Source organism: Cupressus sempervirens, chromosome 5, assembly GCF_028749045.1.
Source record: "Cupressus sempervirens isolate cs-2001-9-10 chromosome 5, ASM2874904v1, whole genome shotgun sequence".
NCBI lineage: Eukaryota > Viridiplantae > Streptophyta > Pinopsida > Cupressales > Cupressaceae > Cupressus > Cupressus sempervirens.
In genome coordinates this window covers 170,470,143-170,492,341 of record NC_143122.1, presented here as the reverse complement: position 1 = coordinate 170,492,341, position 22,199 = coordinate 170,470,143, and the positions used below count along the sequence as shown (strand labels likewise).

General features: G+C 37.6%; 1 protein-coding gene across 4 annotated transcripts in view; it reads right to left on the bottom strand.

Annotated features, from left to right (window-relative positions):
• Positions 1–22,199, bottom strand: part of LOC149554960 (3-phosphoinositide-dependent protein kinase 2-like) — a 70,347-nt gene that overhangs the window by 2,654 nt on the left and 45,494 nt on the right. The window contains exon 10 of one of the 4 annotated variants that reach the window (XM_089828993.1): positions 266–417. The exons of the other annotated variants lie outside the window; for them this stretch is intronic. Within the exon in view, the coding sequence (XP_089685119.1) occupies positions 345–417 (73 nt within the window). The 3' untranslated portion in view covers positions 266–344. Of the gene's footprint in view, positions 1–265; positions 418–22,199 lie in introns of those variants that run through there. 4 annotated transcript variants of the gene reach the window in all.

The window sequence follows — 22,199 nt, the reverse complement described above, 5'->3', positions numbered from 1 at the left end:
CAATCAAGCAGTTATGTTGGGGATCTCATCTCTGATTTGCACAGGTTCCACGCGGCAGATCACTAGGGCAACGAGCAGATTCCACTGTTGAGCACAGATATTCTTGAGAAGCAAACTTGGATCTGAACACAAGCCTTGTCAATCCCTGATCAGTCTTCATTCAGAGCACTAACACGAGAGATATCATTTTGGACGAAAGATAAATTGAAAAGGCAGATGACTTTATACCAGCAAGTAAATGATGAATGCACGACATCCTTTCTCTTCATGATCATACCCTCTGTGCACACATGAGGCCAAATGTTGTAATCGGGTGAATGCATGTCTGCTTCGAGCTCGGAGGTTTAGAGCATTCGTGAGGAGTTTGCAAAGCCTGATGATAATATCTCATATAAAGATCGAAGGTGCCTGATGTACCTGCCAAACTACCCAATATGAGAACAATTATTCGGGCAGATTCTGTAGTTTCAGACATACGTACAAAGCTTAACAGGTCCAACACATGATAAATGCAATACCGAGGGAATTTAATGATAACTTGCTAATCAGAATTCGAGCATCAATGAATTCACTGTCTAAGTGAAGAGGCATTGCATACCATCCCAACCACAGGGCTTAGTGATGGTAATGATAACATGGGCTTTGGACTTTCAGTGGTTCTCTTTACACGCCCATGCAAAATGCAGACAAAGATGCCAATCTCTAACTAGAGATGACAAAATGATTTTTTTCCAACCTTGTCTCAGCATATTAAAATAAATTTGCATGTATCCTTCTATCAAGTTTGTGATCAATATAGCAATAACCAAGACAGAAGAAACAACAAGCCTCTATTGATTTGTCGGAAATGAGGTGGTCACATCCTTGTATACACGCTTGTGAAGCACAGCCTATGGCAGAAGTGATAACACTCAAACTATGGAAGCAATTTGGTCACGAGTCAACGTTGGACCGAAATAATTTTGCTTGAAGAAAAGCTTGGAATTGTCCCAAAGAAATTAATCTCGACAAGCATGTGGGATGAAGCATTGAGGAGTCTGCACTCACAGACAAACTCAGAGCTCGTCAAGCTCTCTGTGACTCAACATCCCCGTTGAGCCCTCAACTTTTCATGCTCCTATAGACATCCAACTTGCTGTGCTCCAGTAGATATCTTCCTCAGCTATAAAACAATGTCTCTTCTTTGCTGCTATTTTAATGGCTCCACTGTGGTAGGAAGGCGATAGAATAACAGTGAGGAGGTTTAATAGTTGACATGGAGTGAGAAGGTGTATGAAAGGCTTAACCAATTCCAAGTAAAGGTATCTAAGGTAAGATGCAATTTGATATTTTAATTAAGAATAATGAGTTATAATTGTGTGCATCAGATAAGGTATGTAATGATTTTTTATTTATTTGTACAATATGACAAAATATATGATGCATAATATGTTTGCTTTTATTCATTAGTATAGTTCGCTATATATATATATTATATATTTAATGTGTATATATGTATAATATGTGTAAGTGAATATACACATGCAAAATGTGTAAATATAATCAAAGGATAATTTAAAATTATTACTGAAAAATTTTGATAATCTGTTCGAAGTATATATATTTAAATTAGAAATCTATCTATATTACATTGGAATGATCTTATATCATTATGCAAAATTATCCTCGAGTATTATGTTAGTCTCTCTCTTATTTGTATTTTCAATACATACTATAAGAGTTATTTGCCTTGATCTTTTCTTCCGAGAATGTTATTCAGGAAGAGGGAGATTGAGATTTGGAGGGAGACAAACATTTCATTAGAGGCAACCGAATACACACAAGGGACAAGATTGAATTAAACTAAATTAAACATGGTATATAATGTGATCCATATTGATATCCTCGCCTCCAATAATCTAAGAGGCAACTCATGATGAATTGCATGAAGTGGGCCACCATAAATTGTGGATGTTAAAAGGAAGACATCAAATAATTCAAGTTTTGATAAAACTTGTGAGATTATATTCCTTAATCAGAAGACTATAATTGGTGAATTACATACTTAGTGCCCTTCATTCGAAGGATAGGGAAGCATGTGTATAATGCACAAGCTTATATGGAAATGTAATTTTGTAAATCACAATATAGAAGCTCTTATTACTGAGTAAAACATCATTTTCTAAGCCTTCGGGGTGAAGGGATCAATGTGTGAGGGCTCAAAGACAAAAAAGAAGGGATTTCCAGCTTCTCGAATAGCAGCCATGTGAAAAGAACAAGAAGAAGCTGATCGGATAGTTTCAAGGGGAAAACGATAAAAAACAAAAAACAAAACACCAACACCACCCCCTCAAACAACCACTAGACATCATCCCTTCTTACCTATGGCTTATAGGGATGAAAAAGATGTAGAAACACCCAAAACTGCCACCCACAAGAGAGGGCCATTAAATAGGGCATTTCAAAATGAATTAAGAGAAATTGTTGATATAAAGGTTGGGCGTTGCCTCTTTGAATGCTCTTCAATTCAATCTAGTTAGATCACCTTATTGGAGAGAGATGGTGCAAGCAATAAAACAAGCACCTAATCATTACCAAAGGCCTAGATATGAAAAGGTGAGAAACACCTTATTACATAGTGAGAGAAAATGTAAACAACCTCCTTGAACCAATAAGAGATTCTTGAATCCAAACGGGAGTGACTATTATCTCTAATGGATGGAAAGACTACAATAACCGTCCATTAATAAATGTGATTGTTGTATCCCCCAAGGGGGCAATGTTTTTGAAGGCGGTTGATTGTGAGGGGGAGGTAAAAGATGTTGAATTTATTGCCTAGATTCTCATTGAATCCATTAGAGTCCATGGGTATTAACAATGTTGTCCAAGTAGTAATGGACAATGCAAAAATTTGTAGGCTTATGGGTGCTTTGGTAGAAGCACAATATGATCACATGTTTTGGACACCATTCCTCCTTCAATTTGGTGATGAAAGCAACTAGCGCCCAAATTGAATGGGTGAAAGAAGTATATGAGGGTGAGGAGATCTAAATGTTTGTGCAAACCACCAAATGTCACAAGCAATTTTTAGAGCTATCTCCAATTTGGGATTATTGAAAGTAAATTTTAAATTTAAATTTAATTTATTTTCATTTATCATTTTGTGTCATACTTTACATAATTGAATAAAATGTTTTTCGTGTTGTTTACATATTTAAAATGTGTTATAAACTTACAATTAAAATGTTATTAGGTGGCTAAAACTCAATTTTCTTCACACATAATTGTCTTAGATGAGTTATGAGGGTGAAGGATGTATTGTCCCAGATGCTCATTAGCAACCAATAGAGTGTTTGAGAGCAATCGAATACAAGGAGGGCCCAAAAGGTAAAGGCAATGATCTGGGATGATTATTGGTGGACTCAAGTAGATTTTGTATTAGAATTCACCGAGCCCATCATGCTATGCTTCAGTTTGCCGACACTGATGAACCTTGTTTGGGGGACATCAATAATGCCATGGACTCCATGCTAGAGAGAGTGAAATCGGTAAGCCTAATACAATCCTCTATCCTCGTTTATTTAGAGATTTTAATTTTTAATTTTTTAATTGATATCACATCAAGATAACTTACATGAACATCACCTTGACATCCCAGGTCATTCATAAGAAAGAGCAAGATCCTGAGGGTACCTTGTACAGAAAGGTGGAGTCAATTGTTCGTCATCACTGGAACAAGATGACTACACCTTTACACCTCTTGGCATATGCACTATCTCCCAAGTATTATAGGGCTAAGATACTTGCTATTCCTAGTAGAGTGCCACCATATAGAGATATGGAGGTTGCTAGTGGGTATAAGAAGGCATTTAGTAGGCTCTTTAGCGATCCTCAGGTGGCATCAAATGTTATGAGAGAGTTTGCAGAGTTTGTCTCAGGAAGAAATACAGACCCTGATGCAATTAATGACCAAAGTAGAATGGATGGTATTAGATGGTGGCACCTACATGGGCAAGACTATATGTACATCTAGCCTCTTGTCATTAAGATCCTATCACAAGTAAGTTTTTAAGTTTTGTTTTTCCTTTTTTTATGGCTACTTACCTTGTAGAATTAACACTATTATATTTATCAGTAAAAGGCTAGTGCCATTTTTTATTAATATTAAAGAAAATTACATAATTTTTGCCCTGTTCAAAGTGCGGGCACTAGGAGAAAAATAACAGCGAAGAGAACCCCTAGTCTAACTCGGGACCGAAGTCCTGCATACGTTGGGAGGGAAAACCTCCAATATAAAATCTCAAGGGCATACCATCCTAATACAAAGGCCATTATAACAAATGGCTGAGGTGGCATTCCACTTTTACAAGTGCCTTCATCTAAGGGCTTGGGGTTTGCGTACCAACCTTATAAAGAGGTTTGATACCAACCCTCACTGAGGCCCTACAACACAAAGCTCAAAACAGCCGAGTAAAAACATGATAGAGGGGAGGGTTAGAAGGTTCCCTAGCCACAAATTGATATCCTTCGAGAAGTTGGAAACTTTTGGAGAGAAACACAAAAAAAGGATATTGGACTGGATATTTCTAGCATATGCTTGAAACTAAAAATCTTGCTCACAAGTAACAGAGATCAGAGTCCGCCAATAGGAATGACAGTCAGCAAGTCAGGTTATAAGTGTCAAGATAAATAATAGTGACAAATGCCCCATGAACTTAGTCATGAAGTAGAGTGAACATGAGAGGCTTAAGATCCTCTGTTCATTTAGTGAAGTAAACAGAAAACCATCAAAGGATTAAACTACAAAGCCCATTCTTGGCAAATACACCTTAGCCAGATCTGCCAGAGTAACAATTATTATAAGCACACTAATAACAGATGTGCCCCACAATGCCAAAAGTCTATTTTAATGACCCAGGAGGTCTGCATCAAAATAAACTAAATATGTGCAAGACCCACCTCAAAGCAAATTCCATTAATAGCTATTCTTGAAAACAATATATAAATATGGGATTCGTGACTAAGAGTTAGAAACCCAGACTGGGAACAGGGAAGCCACAAACAGAAACTTGGCCTAGGGAGGATCCGCAATATAAGAGACCCAAACAAATTCCCACTAAGGTTATTAGATGAGAAGTTAAGGTGGAAGCGGGATGGGAGGGAGCAGGGCCCTAATTCCTCAATAGGGAGTCACAAATCATGAAGAGGGGTGCTTTCAAAGAAAACAAAATCATGTATCCATTCTTGAGCTAACTAGATAACCTTTTCCGCTCTTATACATCTATATTCAGTGCAAGAAAAGAAAAGATTTAAACATGCTTACTCGCCATATGAAAGGAAAGAGAAAAGTTAGTTAATTTGGCAAAGTGTTAGGAGGATGAACCACAGCATAATGGGCAAACAGAGACCCAACAAACCGAGCCAATTATAAAGGGATGGAAAGATAAAGCCATATCTCCATAATATGCAAGAGGTAAAACCCATCATAGCATAATATGTATAAAACTTTAGATTATAAGTGTTCTTGCAGTCTAGAGCTACTGTATTAACATGTAAAACTATCATCATAAGTCAAAGAGAGTTTCTGAACTAGTTCTGGGCCAGAATTGTCTTAACAAAAATTATTCACAGAAGCGCAAAAAGAGAAAGCAAAAAGGAACCCATCTGAGCCTTTTACTCATCGTCAGAGGACGAGTCAATCTCCACCTCACTGTCGTCCACATGGACTGCTGGAAGGAACCATGCAATGCCATGCCATTCCAGTGGACTGTGAATGTTCATAACATCCAGCAGAAACCACCAATTCAGTCGAACAACTGGGAGTCTCGAATTAATTGTCGCTTCATCCTTGATGATGAGAATAGGCTTCACCTCGATAATCCTGTTCACCACTCCGAAGTCACTCCGGCTTGGAATGCAGAGATTGGCATCAATGTTGTTGAGGATAACGTCCAACTCCACCACCAAATGGGCCTTGAAGAGATTGTTGCAGAGTTCTAAGATAGACAATTTGTCCCCTCCTGCATAAAGGATGGTGGAGACAAACATCACAACAATCTCCATGTTGGATTTAGGCATTTCATTCAACATCGAGAAATTGTTTCCCACAATTTTCCTAACAGCCCTAACAATCAGACTGTGAGCAGAGTAATCATATACAATCAGCCTGAGACACCTCTCCAAGATTTTTCCCCAAAATTGCAGAAGTCGCTTACCCATTTTCATCCTAATATTGGTGTCCATTTTCGAATGTGGGTGCCTAAGGAATGAGAGAGTCTTTATAAAGCATGAAATGCCCATAATCTGTGTAAGTTGTCCAAATCAACACAAGTACCAAGGGATATGGCACTAGGAGAGATGAAGGAATAATTATGAAAAGACTGTTGATAGTATGGATCACACAAATCTCTGAATCACTTGGTGGGAAAGAGAAATCGTAATTCCCAATGAATTAAAACCCTCTTGTTTTCATGATTGAGAGTAATAATGAAGGGGAAAGGGGGAGAAAGAGGAGAATAAATCAGTCGAATTAATTAAGAGACTTCATAAAGGTGGGAGCCATCTACCCCAAAATTGGCTAAGGAGTTTGCTAGGGAGTTGCCTGCACGATATATGTGGACAATTTTATGATAATTGAGGTGGTCTATGAAGTTCAAAGCTCTAGCCAATCTCAAGTTAAGGGACCAATTCGTGGTCGAGCAATTACGAAGGGCATTCAAAACGATCAAAGAGTCCCCTTCAATAATTAGGTTATCCATATTTAGGGACCTACAAGCTTTTAATTATTCCACAAGAACCTCAATCTCTACTACATTGTTGGTGGTGAGAGGGATAGGTTTATCCCATTGACCACAAACTTTCCAATTCCAATCATGGATAATAAAACCAATTCCAACAATCCTAGGGTTACCCCTAGAAGCTACATCAAAGTTGAGTTTGAACCAGGAAAGTGGGGGAGGGGTCCAAATGCAATTCCTTCTATTGTCTCTAGATGTTTGTCCACTTTTGCCCACATAGGTAGGAGTGATGAGACCAAACCATTCTTTCTTCATGAGAGCATCCCAATCCGAAAAGAGAGCATCCCAATCCGAAAAGTTGCCTTCTTGGATGGTTGAGGCCCGTAGTCTATTGTTAATATTTTCCACAATGCTGGCCTCAATCTTGTTACAAAGGGGGAGGATGTCCATGGCAGAATCTTAGAAGATTCTTTGATTGCGCTCTTTCCATGTTTCCCATAATAGCATTGATGGAGCTGATTTCCAAATGCCACCATAAGTGTTGAGAGTGAACTTGGATGGCCAAGCTTTGAGATGACTCAAAGGTCAGCTAGAAAAGTTGCTTGGAAATGTAGCTTGTTACAGAGCCAAGTCCACAACTATTGAGTAAAAGGGCAATGAAGAAGTATGAGATCAATTGATTCCTCATTACTTTTACAGAGAACACATCTAGGACCTTCAAACCAATTTTCCTGAACCAATTTGTAGTGGAAATTATATTTTGGGCAGCAGCCTAGGGAAACATTCCAACTTTTGGGAGGCATGCTTTGTACCAGCAGAAATCCGTAGTCAAAATTCTATTTCAGGCAGCAGCCCAGAGAAACATTCCAACTTTTGGGAGGTGTTGGGACTCAAAATTGCCTTCCCAATTTTGAGTACCATTGAGAAAATCAAGCCCTATAAACGCTTTTAAGTGCACATGTACCCGGTTGTACCTTTGAGGCCTAAGAGGTGTTCAATGCTTCTAGCACCTTCCATTCAACCTATCCACTTGTTCCATGTTGGTAAATTGACATTCTGAGTCATTTGGCGAAGTCCTATTTTGAGCTAGTTTCAAATCTGCATTTTCACCCAAGTGTCAAACACTGACAGGAGGCTATGTTTGCAATCGAATAACTTGCAACCAGAAAGGTTTCATGATTTGCCACTTTGGGAATATCAAGTGTCCATACTCGACAACCTATGTCTCAGATTTCGAGTCGTTTCAAATCCGTTTAACTAGGTTTTGAATCCCTCAAAGTTGGTCAAACACTACTGAGATACCAAGTTTTGGATCCAGTTTTGATGTGTTCCCATACTATGATACAACGTATTTTCCAACAATTTCTCTTGTATGAACAGCAGTAGTGAAGTTAATTCAGCTAGTTTCAGATCTGTTAGGTGTTTTTGTTTTTGAATTTCATGCATTTGAATGTATAATTTCAAGGAAATGAATACAAGTGAGCTAGAATTTCTTTAGTTTCATTATGATTCTCGTCTCCTATATCAGTAATTTGCAGTCTTATGTGGTCTAGGAACAAAGAGTTGAGACCCATTTGCATCCCTTTAAAGTTGTATGTCACATATGTTTTGTTGTTGGAACAAAGGGCCAAGTAAATGCTTGATGTGTTTGACAGGGTTGCCGGTTATTTTGAGAAGGATATTTCATAAGAATGAGGTCTTAATGAACACCGATGTCTGAATCACAAAGTGATAGGATGGATCTGGTATCCTGGTGTATGAAATATGTCCTGGATATCCCAAAGGTATGTATTCAATTCATGGAATTGCCCAATGGATTAGGCACTGATCATTTGCAAGATCAATTTGTTCTTATTGCTGCATGTTTGAGGATTTGTTGAAAATCAACATCAATAATCAATTGTATTTCCCTTTCATGTTGAAGAACCTAAATGTGATGCCCTTACTCAACGTGTGAATATCATAGAGTTGCAATTTGCTACTGTAGATCTGTTGTATTACATGAGTTAATAGGAGAAATAAGGGTTTTATCTGCTTTATATTAGATTCAATGTATGCTTTGATAACTGGTACCATATAAAAAATCTATAGGTCCACCCGCCTAGGTTTTGCAAAGCCTGAAGAAGAAGAAGGAGTTATCCCTTAAAGTTGGCCCAAGACTGCAGTCAAGTGTATCTGTCATAGGAAGTTGCTAGCCTTAGATGCATTTGTCTGGTTTCTTGGTTGTTTGTAAAACTGTTAAATTAGGAGCCAACAAAATGGCGACTCTGCTGGGGACTGTATTGAATTGGAATGGTAGACAAACCTTGAGAATTTGAAAAAGGAGATTCAATACAGTAGAAGAAGTGCATAATAAAGGTTGTAGCAGTAAGATTCTCTTATGTGTTTTCCAGTCTTCTTACTCAAAATATCATGCACCCCAGTTGAGCTTTATTCATGGACAATAGTAGGTTGTAAAATTGGATGAAAATTGTGTGCTATGACTGTTATAGGTCTATCTTCAATCAATTCAGTTTGCAAATGCTGTTTAGAAAGTTCAAAGTCAAGAATTGATTTATAAAGTGTAGTTTCTTTTCAAGATGATAATGATCTGCAAGTTTCTCCTACATTGAGGGTCTGGTTCAGATTTGTCAAGTGACAAATTATGTTTTATTTCTCACAAAGTGTGAGTGGCGACTCTCAAATTTCTGTACCAATTTGTTCCTAGTTGATTTCATTGCAAAATTTCGAAGGACTTTCAGTTGTATGGGCAGATCTAAAATTGTTGATAGATCTTGGAAAGGAAGTTTTAAAGTGTTGTTTGCAATCTGTTGTTATAAAGAATTGAAGTGTAAAAGTAGATCACAGCAATGATCTCTTTATCCTCTTGAAAGGAGGTGGCGACTCTACAAAGTTTTGACCAGTGGTGTGAAGGAATTTCAATCTTGCACCTATGCCAAATCAGCAGATCGAAGTTTACCATCAGCACTTGAGCTATTTTGGTTTTCATGTTTTCTTTACATGGAAGTCAAAAGTTGTTAAAAGTGGTTGCCTCTATTCAGTGATTTTCAGCACTAGAAAGAAGAGGTGGAAATTTTGCTTTATGATGGAGTCAAATAGCAGATCTGAGATTAGTTTGCCAATTTCTGAGAGTGTAGAAACTGTGAATAATAACATTGCTATGTTGAATAAACTGGTCTACAAAAGGATTGTCAATTTTATAAGAATTGAGGTAGGAAATACTCAAGGTTTAAATGTCGAACAATGTTATATAAAGATTAAATCAGTAATCAGCAAGATGCCTTTTCATTATAGACCTGAGGAATCTTCTTTGCCTAGTGTTTTCCTTGATGTTCTAGTACCCGATTCAGTCAATTGGCCAGCACCTATAAGATTACAAAGGTTTTTACAAATTGAAAAATTCATTGAGGAGATGGAAAGCAGTGATTATAGATTTCATGTTATTTCTTCAAATGATAATAATGAGTGTGCTGAAAGTCAGGGTAGTAATGAATATAATGAATCTGTATATAAAGATAATCTGTCTTCCGAATGTGAAGAGAAGGATTCAAATGCAAGTGAATCGGGTAATTGCAATCAGCATAAGGAAGATGGATATGAAAGTGAAAATAAACTTGGTTACAGTAAATATGAAGTTGAGGAATTATTTAACAGCAGTAAGGGTAGTGATTTTCATGATAGGAATGAATGTTGTAATAATACTGATTTTCCAGATTGTTGCACTAATGATTTTGCTGTTGTAAGTTCTTCATGTCATCCGGATGATAATCACAGCCAAAAGAAGATTTGTAAGGCAGTCTTCTTGAGCTCTAATGAAATCTCTGTTTTGTTGGCTCATGATTTTGAAAAGCAAGTAAGTGTTTCTAAGGATCTTCATATTTTCTGTCATAATGTTTCTTCATTCAATCAAGTTACTTCCCCAAAGTTTGATGTAGAAAGAGATGTAGGATCCGAACAATCCTTATCAGATTTTGGAGGTGTAGATGACAGTACCTCAAATGTCTTTGCACATGACGATTTGCTGGATGCAGGGAATGTTAATGAAAGGAAGGTTAATGCTGTTTCAGACTCTTTTTATGTTGATCTTGCAGAAATTTGTTTTGATGTTTCATATGATGAAGAGGAAAACAGTGAATATTGTCAATCAGGTTATAGATTTTCTTCATGTGCTAATAAGTCTTGTAAAGATAAGTTCAAGGTGTATTCCGACTTTCAATTAGATGAAGAAAATGACTGTGATCAGCATAATGTAGATCATCACTTTCAGAATGAGTTTTCATGCTTGGTAACTAATCAATTATTTGAAGAATGTGAACAGGTTTCAGCAAAAGATAAATCTGATTTGATGAGTAACATGGTTGCAAGTAGGCAACAATCAGATTTCACATATTCTTCACATCTGGAGACACAAGGTGAGTTGCAAGTTTTTGGTACATGCAACTTGGTGAATGATGTAGATTATGAAGTTTTTGTGTTTCCGATCAGCGTGCATGAATCATCGTTGGATTTTGATTCTCAGTTCAGTTTGTGTAGTCATGAGCATGCTGATGTTTTTTCTCATAGTGAGCAAGATGAAGAAAGTATGTCTGATTTTTATATGCATTATGAGAATGAAGAAAGATATTTCGTTTTGCCAAGTGATGTGATTCAAGATGCTAATCTAATTGGTAAAATTGAGAAAGATAATTCCAACTTACCTCAGGGAGATGTAAATGAGAATCAGGTTTTTGATAGAGGTAAGAAGTTTTGAAAATTTTTGGTGGCTCGGGGCCATCGTGTGTACGTAAGTAGAGTAGTTTCCCTATTTTCAATAAAGCTATTCGAGAGAAGTTCTATTGTCAGGTGTATGGTCTGCTTCTCCCAAAGATCTGAATTCTTGCCATTCCCGCAAGGGACATGCATCCCCAGACAAAGCCACTATTGGCGCTCAAAATTGCAAGCCCGAATTTTGAGCACCATTGAGAAAAATTAAGCCCTATAAACGCTTTTTAATGAGTTTGTACCTAGCTATACCTTTGAGGCCTAAGAGGTGTTCAATGCTTCTAGCACCTTCCATTCAGCCTGTCTAAGTGTTCCATGAAGTTAAATTGACATTCCGAGTCATTTGGCGAAGTTTTGTTTTGAGCCAGTGTCATTTATGCATTTTCACGTAAGTGTCAAACAGCGACTGGAGGCTGTGTTTGCAACTGAATATCTCGCACCCAGAAATGTTTTGTGATTCACAGCTTCGGGAGTGTCTAGTGTCCATACCCGAGAACCTATGTTTCAGATTTCAGGTCATTTCTAGTCCATTTGACTAGGTTTTGAATCCCTCAAAGTTGGTCAGTTACTGTTTTCATGCTTTTGCAATTAATTCTGAATTCTGGAAGCCCTGTTTGACAAGTTATAATTTTGACCCAGTTGACCAAAATCTTGAAATTCCTTTTGTGTTGCATTGTAGACATCAGAGACTTGTTATGTTTCAAGTTTCAGCTCATTACGACTCCATTTTCTCAGTTTTCAAACGCGATTCCAAACGCAATTTCTATCTTTTTACTGGTGTCAGCATTTGCAGATTTGTCAGGACCCCTGTTCGAGATGTTATAACTTGAGATCCGTGATTGCCTAGATCGAATGGATTGTACCACTGTGTTGTCCTCTGAAAATACTCCAAGTGTGTCAATTTGCAAGTCATGACAAATCCGTATGCACACTTTTCCAAGTCAATTCCATTTGCAAAAATCACTTTTCTGTCACTGTCTCCAATCTACAATTCTGAGTAGCTCACTTTGACCACTCGCCATTTGCATCCTGTTATTCGTCATGAGCCTAAATCGCAAATTCATACTATCCCCATGATAGAGAACCAACGCCCCAAGTTACATTTGCCCAAGTGTCCATTTGCCCAGTTCTCAAGGCCAAATCCAAACCCAATTCATTACTTCCTGACATGTTTTCTTGCAGGTAATTTTGAGAGGGCAACTTTGACAACAAATATATTTTAACCTCGAATTCGTCATGAAACGAAATTCGACGGGGTGCAAGAGTGCAGAGCTAAGAGTCAATGTGCCAATTTTCAGTGCCCGGTCAGAGGTCTGGATCAGTTTTTAAGGCCAGTCAAAGGACCTCCTAACGCCAAGTTGACAATTTGCAGATAAATGGTAAAATGAGTTCAGTTGATTTTTCAGTGATGCAGTAAGGGTTAAATTCAAGCTTAATCAATAAAAGATGCTATTGAATCAATTTGCAAAGTCAGTCACCCGAAAATAAAATAAAATTTAGCCGGGCCACCATGTGACCCGACTCCTATGATCAAGATATGGCTTTTCATACAATTAGGGGCCATAAGCATTGTTGCATTGCAAGGGTGACTTAGTCTTAATGAAGGCTACTGCTTAAAAAATGGGATGTTGGGAGTGATGTCTTTTTCATGATTGTGAGCAGACTTTTGTGTAATAGGTGGAGATTAGACAAATTTTGCATTTGCCCCTCTATTTTTGAGTCGTTGAAATAAAAATTGGCATTTGGGAAGATTGGGGTTTGAAATGATCAAAAAAGCAATGACAAAGTTAAAACCCCTTACATGTACATGGCAAGTTTTCCATGTGGACAGTATTGTTGCTTTAGTTTTTGAAGAGATAAGATGATCAGACTTCGGAGTGAGCATATCTTATCAGTAACAATTATGGACTTTGGTGTGTGTAGCTGCATCAAAGATATCAAGCAAATTGGTGGGCATAAGAATCAGGGTATGCGTGGAGTCTAGTGCCGAATGGGCAGTGCCATCTCAGTCTTCCTGAACCATGCTATAAAAAGAGAGAACAAAGCACATAAAAAGGTGGGCAAAATCGTGCCAAAGGCAATGGTCAAAATCCAGGCATTGAGAGGAGAGGAGCATCAAACATCACAGCAATCAAGGAAGGCTAGATGTTTTTAACAAAGGAGTTGCAATTAAAAGGAGATCCATGTTTTAGAGGAGCTCTGTGTTTGAAGGAGCAGGAGGATCTTCAACGTGGTTTTAGTGTTAAGTGTCTTCAAATATATCAATGACATTGGGCGCCTGCTACTCTTCTTTCCTAAAAAAAAATCATTTATTGTCTTTCTCATTATTTTAAACATTTATCATCCTTGCCTGTGACATCTTCAAAACAAATGGGAGAATGGATGCCGCCAGTCTAGCCCACGCCCTTTAAAAAAAGGAGCTCCCATGAAGAAAGCGGTAGGGAGATATAAAAGGCAGCAGAGATTCACACATTATAAAGAAGACCACATGCAAAAGCAAAGCATCCCACGCTGAGGAAGTTGAAGCCGTTTGAAATGCAGTCAAAGCTGCAGGGAACACATTTGCAAAACCCCATGTATAGCAGCATGAAGACACATCCCACACCAAGCAACATGAAAGGAAGTCGTTGCAGCAGACACAGTACTTGGAAAGCTATCTATGTCCAAGACAGGAAGTGGCGTTAAAAGAGGTAAAGAACAGCCAGCGGTCAAAGACAAAGAATGCCAGCATATAAGACAAAGCAGTCATCGCTAAAGAATGGAAACCCCGCATGCTGAAAGAACAGAGTCAACTGTGAAAGATGCTGAAGTGTTGAAGGCAGATTGCATTGAAAAGGAAACCATTGAATTTGTAGAATCATTCCCAGTAAGGCAATCAGCTTGGAAGAAGAATCGTATGTTGGAGGCAAGCAGCATATAAAAAGAGGAAGGTAATATTTGCAGAGGCTGGGGATCTCTTCTAAAAGCCCCCATTTTTATGTGTATAAAAGCCGCAGTTATGGCCAAGCAACACATATTTATGCTCCAATTTTTCAATCGACAAAGGTCATCCCTTCCTTCTACAGCATCCCAAAAGACAACCCCGTTCAAAACGATTGGCAAAGAATCCCATCCATTTTCGAATTGGGTGGCTTCGTTATTCCGAGACTGCGCATCTTGAAATGGTTCGAAGCACATGGACGAACAACCACGTCTGCAACTGTTAGTGCCCACCATCTCTCCGTAAATGAACAAAATGCATAGCAATGAAATTTTGGAGGAAAACGTTAGGGGAGCTCCATGTTGATATCATGCACAATATCAAACAATTTATCCCACATTGGATGCGGGGGGTAATTTTCAAGTTTTTAAATACAATCTCACACACATAAGCAAGTGACTTCAAGAGAGAGGCTTTTGGAAGCCGCATGTTGCAATGTGGGCCCCGTGCGCGCAAAACGTGGAAGACAGCTGGAGGTGAATAAGACAAACTTTTAAATGAATCAACAACCGTGATGATGTGGAAGCGACGCCCGAGATGGTGCCACGTGGATTGATCGTGCGACGGGGGCATACCCGCAAAACAAAGTTGCAGGGTAGTTAGGAATTGCCAGAATGCGGGATGTCGCCACGTGGCAACGGGTCCCGCACGTAGTGAGGTGGCGTCGCAAAACAGCTCAGGCAAGAGGCGCTTAGATCGTGACACATGTCACGATCTGACGGATGGCGCAATCCCGCATTTCGGAGTTGCAAGGTCGTTAAAAAATGCGGGCTTGCGGGATGTTGCCACGTGGCATCAGGCCCAGGCTTATGATGATGTGGTGATGAGGTGGCAGCGTGTACAGGGGTCGACCAATCAGAGGCCGCCACGTGGCGCCTGTCAAAGCTACTTTGACCCTGAATTTCAAGGGTGCTAAAAAATAAAGATTTGTTAAAAAATGATTTTGATCATTTTTAAACATTTTAACATGAACATGCAGGACTTTTAAATTAAAAGGTTTTAATTCTAAAGTCAAGACTTTAGAAAGTTTTAAATTTTTGCAAAAAAAAAAAAGATGTTGCAGACCTGAGTCTTCTACCAGGAGGACATTTTTCAAATGGAGAATTATGGAATTTCTGCTAAAGCTAATATAGCGATGTTATATATCGCCGGAATCAAGAGAATCTGAATTTTTCGATTATGGAATTAGTTTCTGCATAGGGAATTGTCTATTCAAGTTATAAGCAGTTTTCTCTCAGATTCCTATCTTGTGACCGATTTCAGGTATCAGAGTTCAGTTGTGATTTCTAGCACGGTAATGACTTGAATATGCATAAAAGACAGGGAAAATGCAATTGGGGTCATTTTTAAGTCAATTAAATGGAGTTTTACCAGCATTTGCAAGGCAAATCGAATATTTTGATGACTCAACAAGTTTTCATCATTTCAACAAAGATATTTTCTAATCAATAACAAAAAAAATGATGAAAACAAAATCAGATCAAAGGGATAGAGAGATGAAAGAGGTTTTGCAATTGCTAGGGATTGAATTCCAAGTAGACACATGTCATCTTCAGATCAGATCCAGGAATTCATCTTGGTCTATATCTTTCTTTCTTTCATCCATTGTAAGGGTTCCAGTCTTTGGAGAAAAACCAGTCACTACTGAGATACTAGGTTTTGGATCCAGTTTTGATGTGTTCCCATACTGTGATACCATATTTTTTCAGCAATTTCTCTTGTATGAACAGCAGTAGTGAAGTTAATTCAGCTAGTTTCAAATCTGTTAGGTGTTTGTGTTTTTGAATTTCATGCATTTGAATGTATAATTTCAAGGAAATGAATACAAGTGAGCCAGAATTTCTTTAGTTGCATTTAGAAAGAACCAAAATCTCTAACACGAAACAGATTGAATATAGCAAATATATAGCAAGAAGTGTTCCTTATTTTCCTTGCTGAAGTTTCATGTCCCCTAGTGTTCTTATTCATTGACAGCAGAAGTTTGACTGAATTGAATAATTGGTAGTATCAAAGTCATTTGGCATTTTGATATGTTGCTGTCAGAATTCAGAGCTGTTGTTAAGGTTCTTTCACGTTGTCAAGAATATGAAATTCCTAAAGTGTTGTTGAATAAAGTTTTTGAATACCAGTTGTAAATTCTAGACCAGCTTGTTTTTGCAAATTGGTAAATCTTTTCTCACTAAGTGAGTGGCGACTCAAAGTCAAATCTCTGCACCAATGCTTCATAAATGTCAAGGTATTCTGAAGGAAACAACAGTTGGAATGCAGATTTGAAGTATTTGTCTCAAGTTTCTTGGCAATGGGTGAAAGATTTGTATGAGATGCAGTGCAAGTGTTACTAAATCCAGATGAGATCTAAATCTGCTCTTATTTGCAGCATTGAAGTAGTTGCAGGCATCCATATTAAAAGGTATTCTCCACTTTCATGTGTTCTCATTTAAATGAAAGTAAGATTTACAAAATTTTCTCCATCAAGTGGTAATTTCAGCACCAAATAGGAGAATGGTGTAACACATCACAACATACTTTGTGAGAGGTAGATTCAATGAAAGTATCTTCATATTTCAAAGTATGTTTTGAAGTCGATTTGGTAGAAGATATTTCCAGATCTGCTGCAAGTTATGAATTCAGAAAGTGTTTAATGGTGAATGAGTCTTAAGTTTGAAGAATGTCGAGTTTCATTTCATCTAGTATGCAACCTGTTAGTGAGAGTTTTAGATCTGTTTCTACCAAGCGATATATGCCATTAAATTTTAATGGTAATCATGGTTTCCTGAATACTATGCCCTATGATCTTAGAAAGTATTTACCTAAGTTTAGTGGGAACCATGAAAATTCAGCCAGTCATCATGTTTAGTTGTTTAGTGATTTGATTGGTGATTTTAAAATTGCTCATGAAGCCGTTCAGATGAAGTTGTTTGTTCAGACTTTAGAAGATGATGCTAGGGATTGGTTTTCCTTTCTGCCGGCATGCTCATTTTCATCTTGGGATGAATTACTTTCAGCTTTCATGAAGCAGTTCAGGGAAAGAGTAAGCATCTCTGATTATTTTGATAGGTTCTTGAAAATCCAGATCGAGAATGGTGAATTAGTTCCTGAATTTAATATCAGATTTGCAAAGGTTTTTAATAAAATTCCTGAAAGTTATAAGTCGGATGATCAAGTGTGTTTAGTGGTTTATCTCGGTGCATTTGATAAGAAGATGAAGACTTTGCATCAGGCATTCATGACAGCAATAGAGATTGAGAATAACATAAAATATGGCTTAACCCAGAGTCACTTCTCTAGAAATGTTTGCCGGCAAGATGAGGTGCAAAGGACAAATCAATGTCATATAGAATGTTCAAATTCAGATCAGCAAATAAGTACCCCTGCTGTTGCAAAAAATCTTGTTGAATTTTCAGAATTAAAAACATGTGTAGGTGAGATTTCTTTGTTACAAAGAAGAAATGATTCCATTCTTGCTGAATTGAATGCACATGTTTATGGTATTACAACAGCAAATGATAGAGTTGATTCACTTGATGAGTTATGCATGCAAGATATAAATCCAGTCATTCATTCTCCCATTGATGATTTGCATTATGTTGAAAACATAACGAATCAAGAAGAGGAAAGGTATTCATCTCAGTATGAGGATGAAGAAGTTGGAAGTGATGTGTCAAGTGACAATAGTGAATTTGTTGATCCAATGTATTGTGAAGAAGCATCATGTGAAGATAATGACGAGAGTTGTTGCTCAAGTCAAGAAGAGGACAGTGATAATATATGTTTGTCTTCATGTGAATCAGATGCAAATTGGGAAGAAGAAAGCAATGATGGAAGTTGTAACTCTTATGCTAGTAGAGGTCTGAGTTCTTTTCTTAAATCTGAAAGTGAATTTCCAGTTCAGAATTGTGCAAATCAGTTTGAGGTTGAAAGTTATGAAGAAGAGTTGTCTACACAATATGAGGATTAAAAGATTATTTATAAAGAAAAATTGATTAGTTGTGTAGACGAATGTCTTGAGGATACATGCAGTGATAATCAGCAAACAGATGATTCTAAGGTTAATGCATCAGCACCTATTGGTCAAATAAATGATGATTTGTTTGCAAGACATTTGAATCACCTTAATAGAGACAATGCAAGTAATATTGATTCATATTTTGCATGCTTCGTTGATGGAGTTAATAGTGTGGCTTCGAGTAATGATTCTGATTTTTCTTCACATGTTGAAAGTCTCCATGAAGACAAAATGGGTCGTGGTTTTAAAGTATATACTAACGCTTTATATGATGAGAATCCTGATGATGATCAGCCCATTTTTTGTCAAGATGTTCAAAAGGGATCATTACATGGAGTTGTCAACCCACTGTTTGAAGAGCACATGGAGGTTTCAGATTTAGTTGAGCTAGATATAAATGATGAATTATCAGACTGCAATAAGAGGTCAGATTGTTCTTCTTCCGAGTATGACAGTGATTATGAGGATGATGTTGCATCTCATAATATGGATGACAGAGTGTTTGATGAAGGTGTTATTGAAAATCAGTATGCACCTTGCAATAAATTTTATGATGAATATTCTAATATGATGACTAATTCACATGCTGATTTCAGAGAATCATTTGAAGATCCCAGATTAGTTTCAGATTATGACATTGATGACATTTGTGAGTACAAATCAGAGTGTTCATTTGAGTATCATCCAGTTATACATAAGGATACACAATTTGAAGGTATGTGTGATTCATTTCCCCAAGTTGAGTATGAAGCCTTCGTATTCAAAGTTGATAGCATGCATGAATCATTAAATGAAGAGGATTTTCAATTTCAGTCTAATATGTTTGAGCATGCTGATCAGTACTCTCATAATAAGCAAACGTTTGAGAATGAAGCAAGTTTTTATATGCATTATGAAAGTAAGAATGAAAATTCAGTTTTACTAAGTGTTGAGTTTCAAGATGTGTATCTGATTAGTGAAATTGATATGAGAAGTAATTTTAGTTTACCTCATGAGGAAAGGAATGAAAATCAGGTTTTCGACAGAGGTAAATAATTGTGTTGAAGTTCGGTGGCCCCGGGTCATCGTGTGTACATAGTAGTGGTAGTTGTTTTTGCTTTCAATAAAGTTGTTCGAGAGAAGTTTTGAAATTTTTGGGAATGGTCTGCTTCTCCCAGAGATTTGAATCCTTGCCATGCCCACAAGGGACATGCATCCCTAGACAGAGCCACTGTTGGGACTCAAAATTGCCTTCTCGATTTTGAGTACCATTGAGAAAATCAAGCCCTATAAACACTTTTAAGTGCACATGTACCCGGTTGTACCTTTGAGGCCTAAGAGGTGTTCAATGCTTCTAGCACCTTCCATCAGCCTGTCCACTTATTCCATGTTGGTAAATTGACATTCTAAGTCATTTGGCGAAGTCCTATTTTGAGCTAGTTTCAAATCTGCATTTTTACCCAAGTGTCAAACACTGACAGGAGGCTATGTTTGCAATCGAATAACTTGCACCCAGAAAGGTTTCATGATTTGCCCCTTTGGGAATATCTAGTGTCCATACCCAAGAACCTATGTCTCAGATTTCAAGTCGTTTCAAATCCATTTGACTAGGTTTTGAATCCCTCAAAGTTGGTCACACTACTGAGATACCAAGTTTTGGATCCAATTTTGATGTGTTCCCATACTGTGATACCACGTATTTTTCAGCAATTTCTCTTGTATGAACAGCAGTAGTGAAGTTAATTCAGCTAGTTTCAGATCTGTTAGGTGTTCTTGTTTTTGAATTTCATGCATTTGAATGTATAATTTCAAAGAAATGAATACAAGTGAGCTAGAATTTCTTTAGTTTCATTCTGATTCTCATCTCCTATCTCAATAATTTGCAATCTTATGTGGTCTAGGAACAAAGAGCTAAGACCCATTTGCATCCCTTTAAAGTTGTATGTCACATATGTTTTGCTGTTGGAACAAAGGGCCAAGTAAATGCTTGATGTGTTTGACAGGGTTGTTGGTTATTTTGAGAAGGATATTTCATAAGAATGAGGTCTTAATGAACACCAATGTCTGAATCACAAAGTGATAGTATGGATCTGATATCTTGGTGTATGAAATATGTCCTGGATATCCCAGATGTATGTATTCAATTCATGGAATTGCCCAATGGATTAGGCACTGATCATTTGTAGTATCAATTCATTTTTATTGCTGCATATTTGAGGATTTGTTGAAAATCAACACCAATAATCAATTGTATTTCCCTTTCATGTTGAAGAACCTAAATGTGATGCCCTCACTCAGCTTGTGAATATCATAGAGTTGCAATTTGCTACTATAGATCTGTGTTATTACATGACTTAATAGGAGAGATAAGGGTTTTATCTGCTTTATATTAGATTCAGTGTATGCTTTGATAACTGGTACCATATAAAGAATCTATAGGTCCACCCGCCTAGGTTTTGCAGAGCCTGAAGAAGAAGAAGGGTCTAGCCTTATAGTTGGCTTGGTGTCTGAATGGGCATGTTGAAAATGGGAGTTAGCTACCCTTAGATGTGTTTTGTTCTCATCAGGGTAATTGGAAACTAGTAACGTTTTCAAACACCAACAAGATGGCGACTCTGCTAGGGAATGTATTGAATCTGTATAATGGACAAACCTTGAGAATTTAAAAACAATATTCAATACATCAGGAAAGTGTTGCTACAGCAGCGGAGTTGTGAGGTGTTGTTCATATCCTTGCTGATTTTCATGTTCCCCAGTAAGCTTTATTCTCTTACAGCAGTAGTTTTGAAATTGAATGTAAATTGTGTTGAGAAATGAATATACCTTCAATCAGTTCAGATTTGTGAGGCTGTTGTAATTTCAGAGTCAAGAAAGTTATGTTTCAGCTTTGTGTAGAAGTTTCAAAGTCAAGATAAATCTAAAGAGTGGTCTTCTATTTGCTGTTGTTTCAAATCAATTTGTGGTATCTTTAGGACTAATGCAATTCATGTCTCACTTAATGTGAGTGGCGACTCGAAGTTAATCTTTGTACCAGTGTAGTTCTATGCATGAATTGTGATTAGTCATTGCATGAGAAGAGCAGATTTGAAGAGGTTGAAACATTCAGAAGCTGGGTAAGATTTGTGATGTGCTAGTTCAAAAGGTTCAGTAAGGATTTGGTAAGATTTTGGGTCTGCTGTTGTAATTAGTGGACAGAGAACTTTCAGTCATCCAGATCTTAAGGTATTCTTGTTTTCATGTATTTTCTTTTCATGAAAATTGATTGTTAAAAAGCGTGTTCTCCATCAGGTGATTCTTAGCACTAAGAGGAGGAAAATAGTTGATAGGTTTCATAAACTTCATTGGATTGAGTTTCAACTGTTGTATTTAAGTTTGTGAAGTGTAGAAGGAGTGTAGCCTTATAGTTGGCCCAGGTTCTTGGTAAATTGTGTCCATTATTGGAGATAGCTGCCCATAGACGCATTGTTGCCTTGCATACTTGGTTGTTCAAATTCTGTTAAATCAGGAGCCAACAAGATGGCGACTTTGTTGGGGAGTTGCATTTAGAAAGAACCAAAATCTCTGGCATGAAACAGATTGGATATAGCAAATATATAGCAAGAAGTGTTCCTTATTTTCCTTGCTGAAGTTTCATGTCCCCCAGTGTTCCCGGGTAGCGGGCCCGGTTTGTAGATGACGTGGCGACCCTGTCAGTAAATGATGTGGCAGTTCGGGCGGTGAATGATATGGTGACAAGTGGCAGACGACTTTCCAGCTG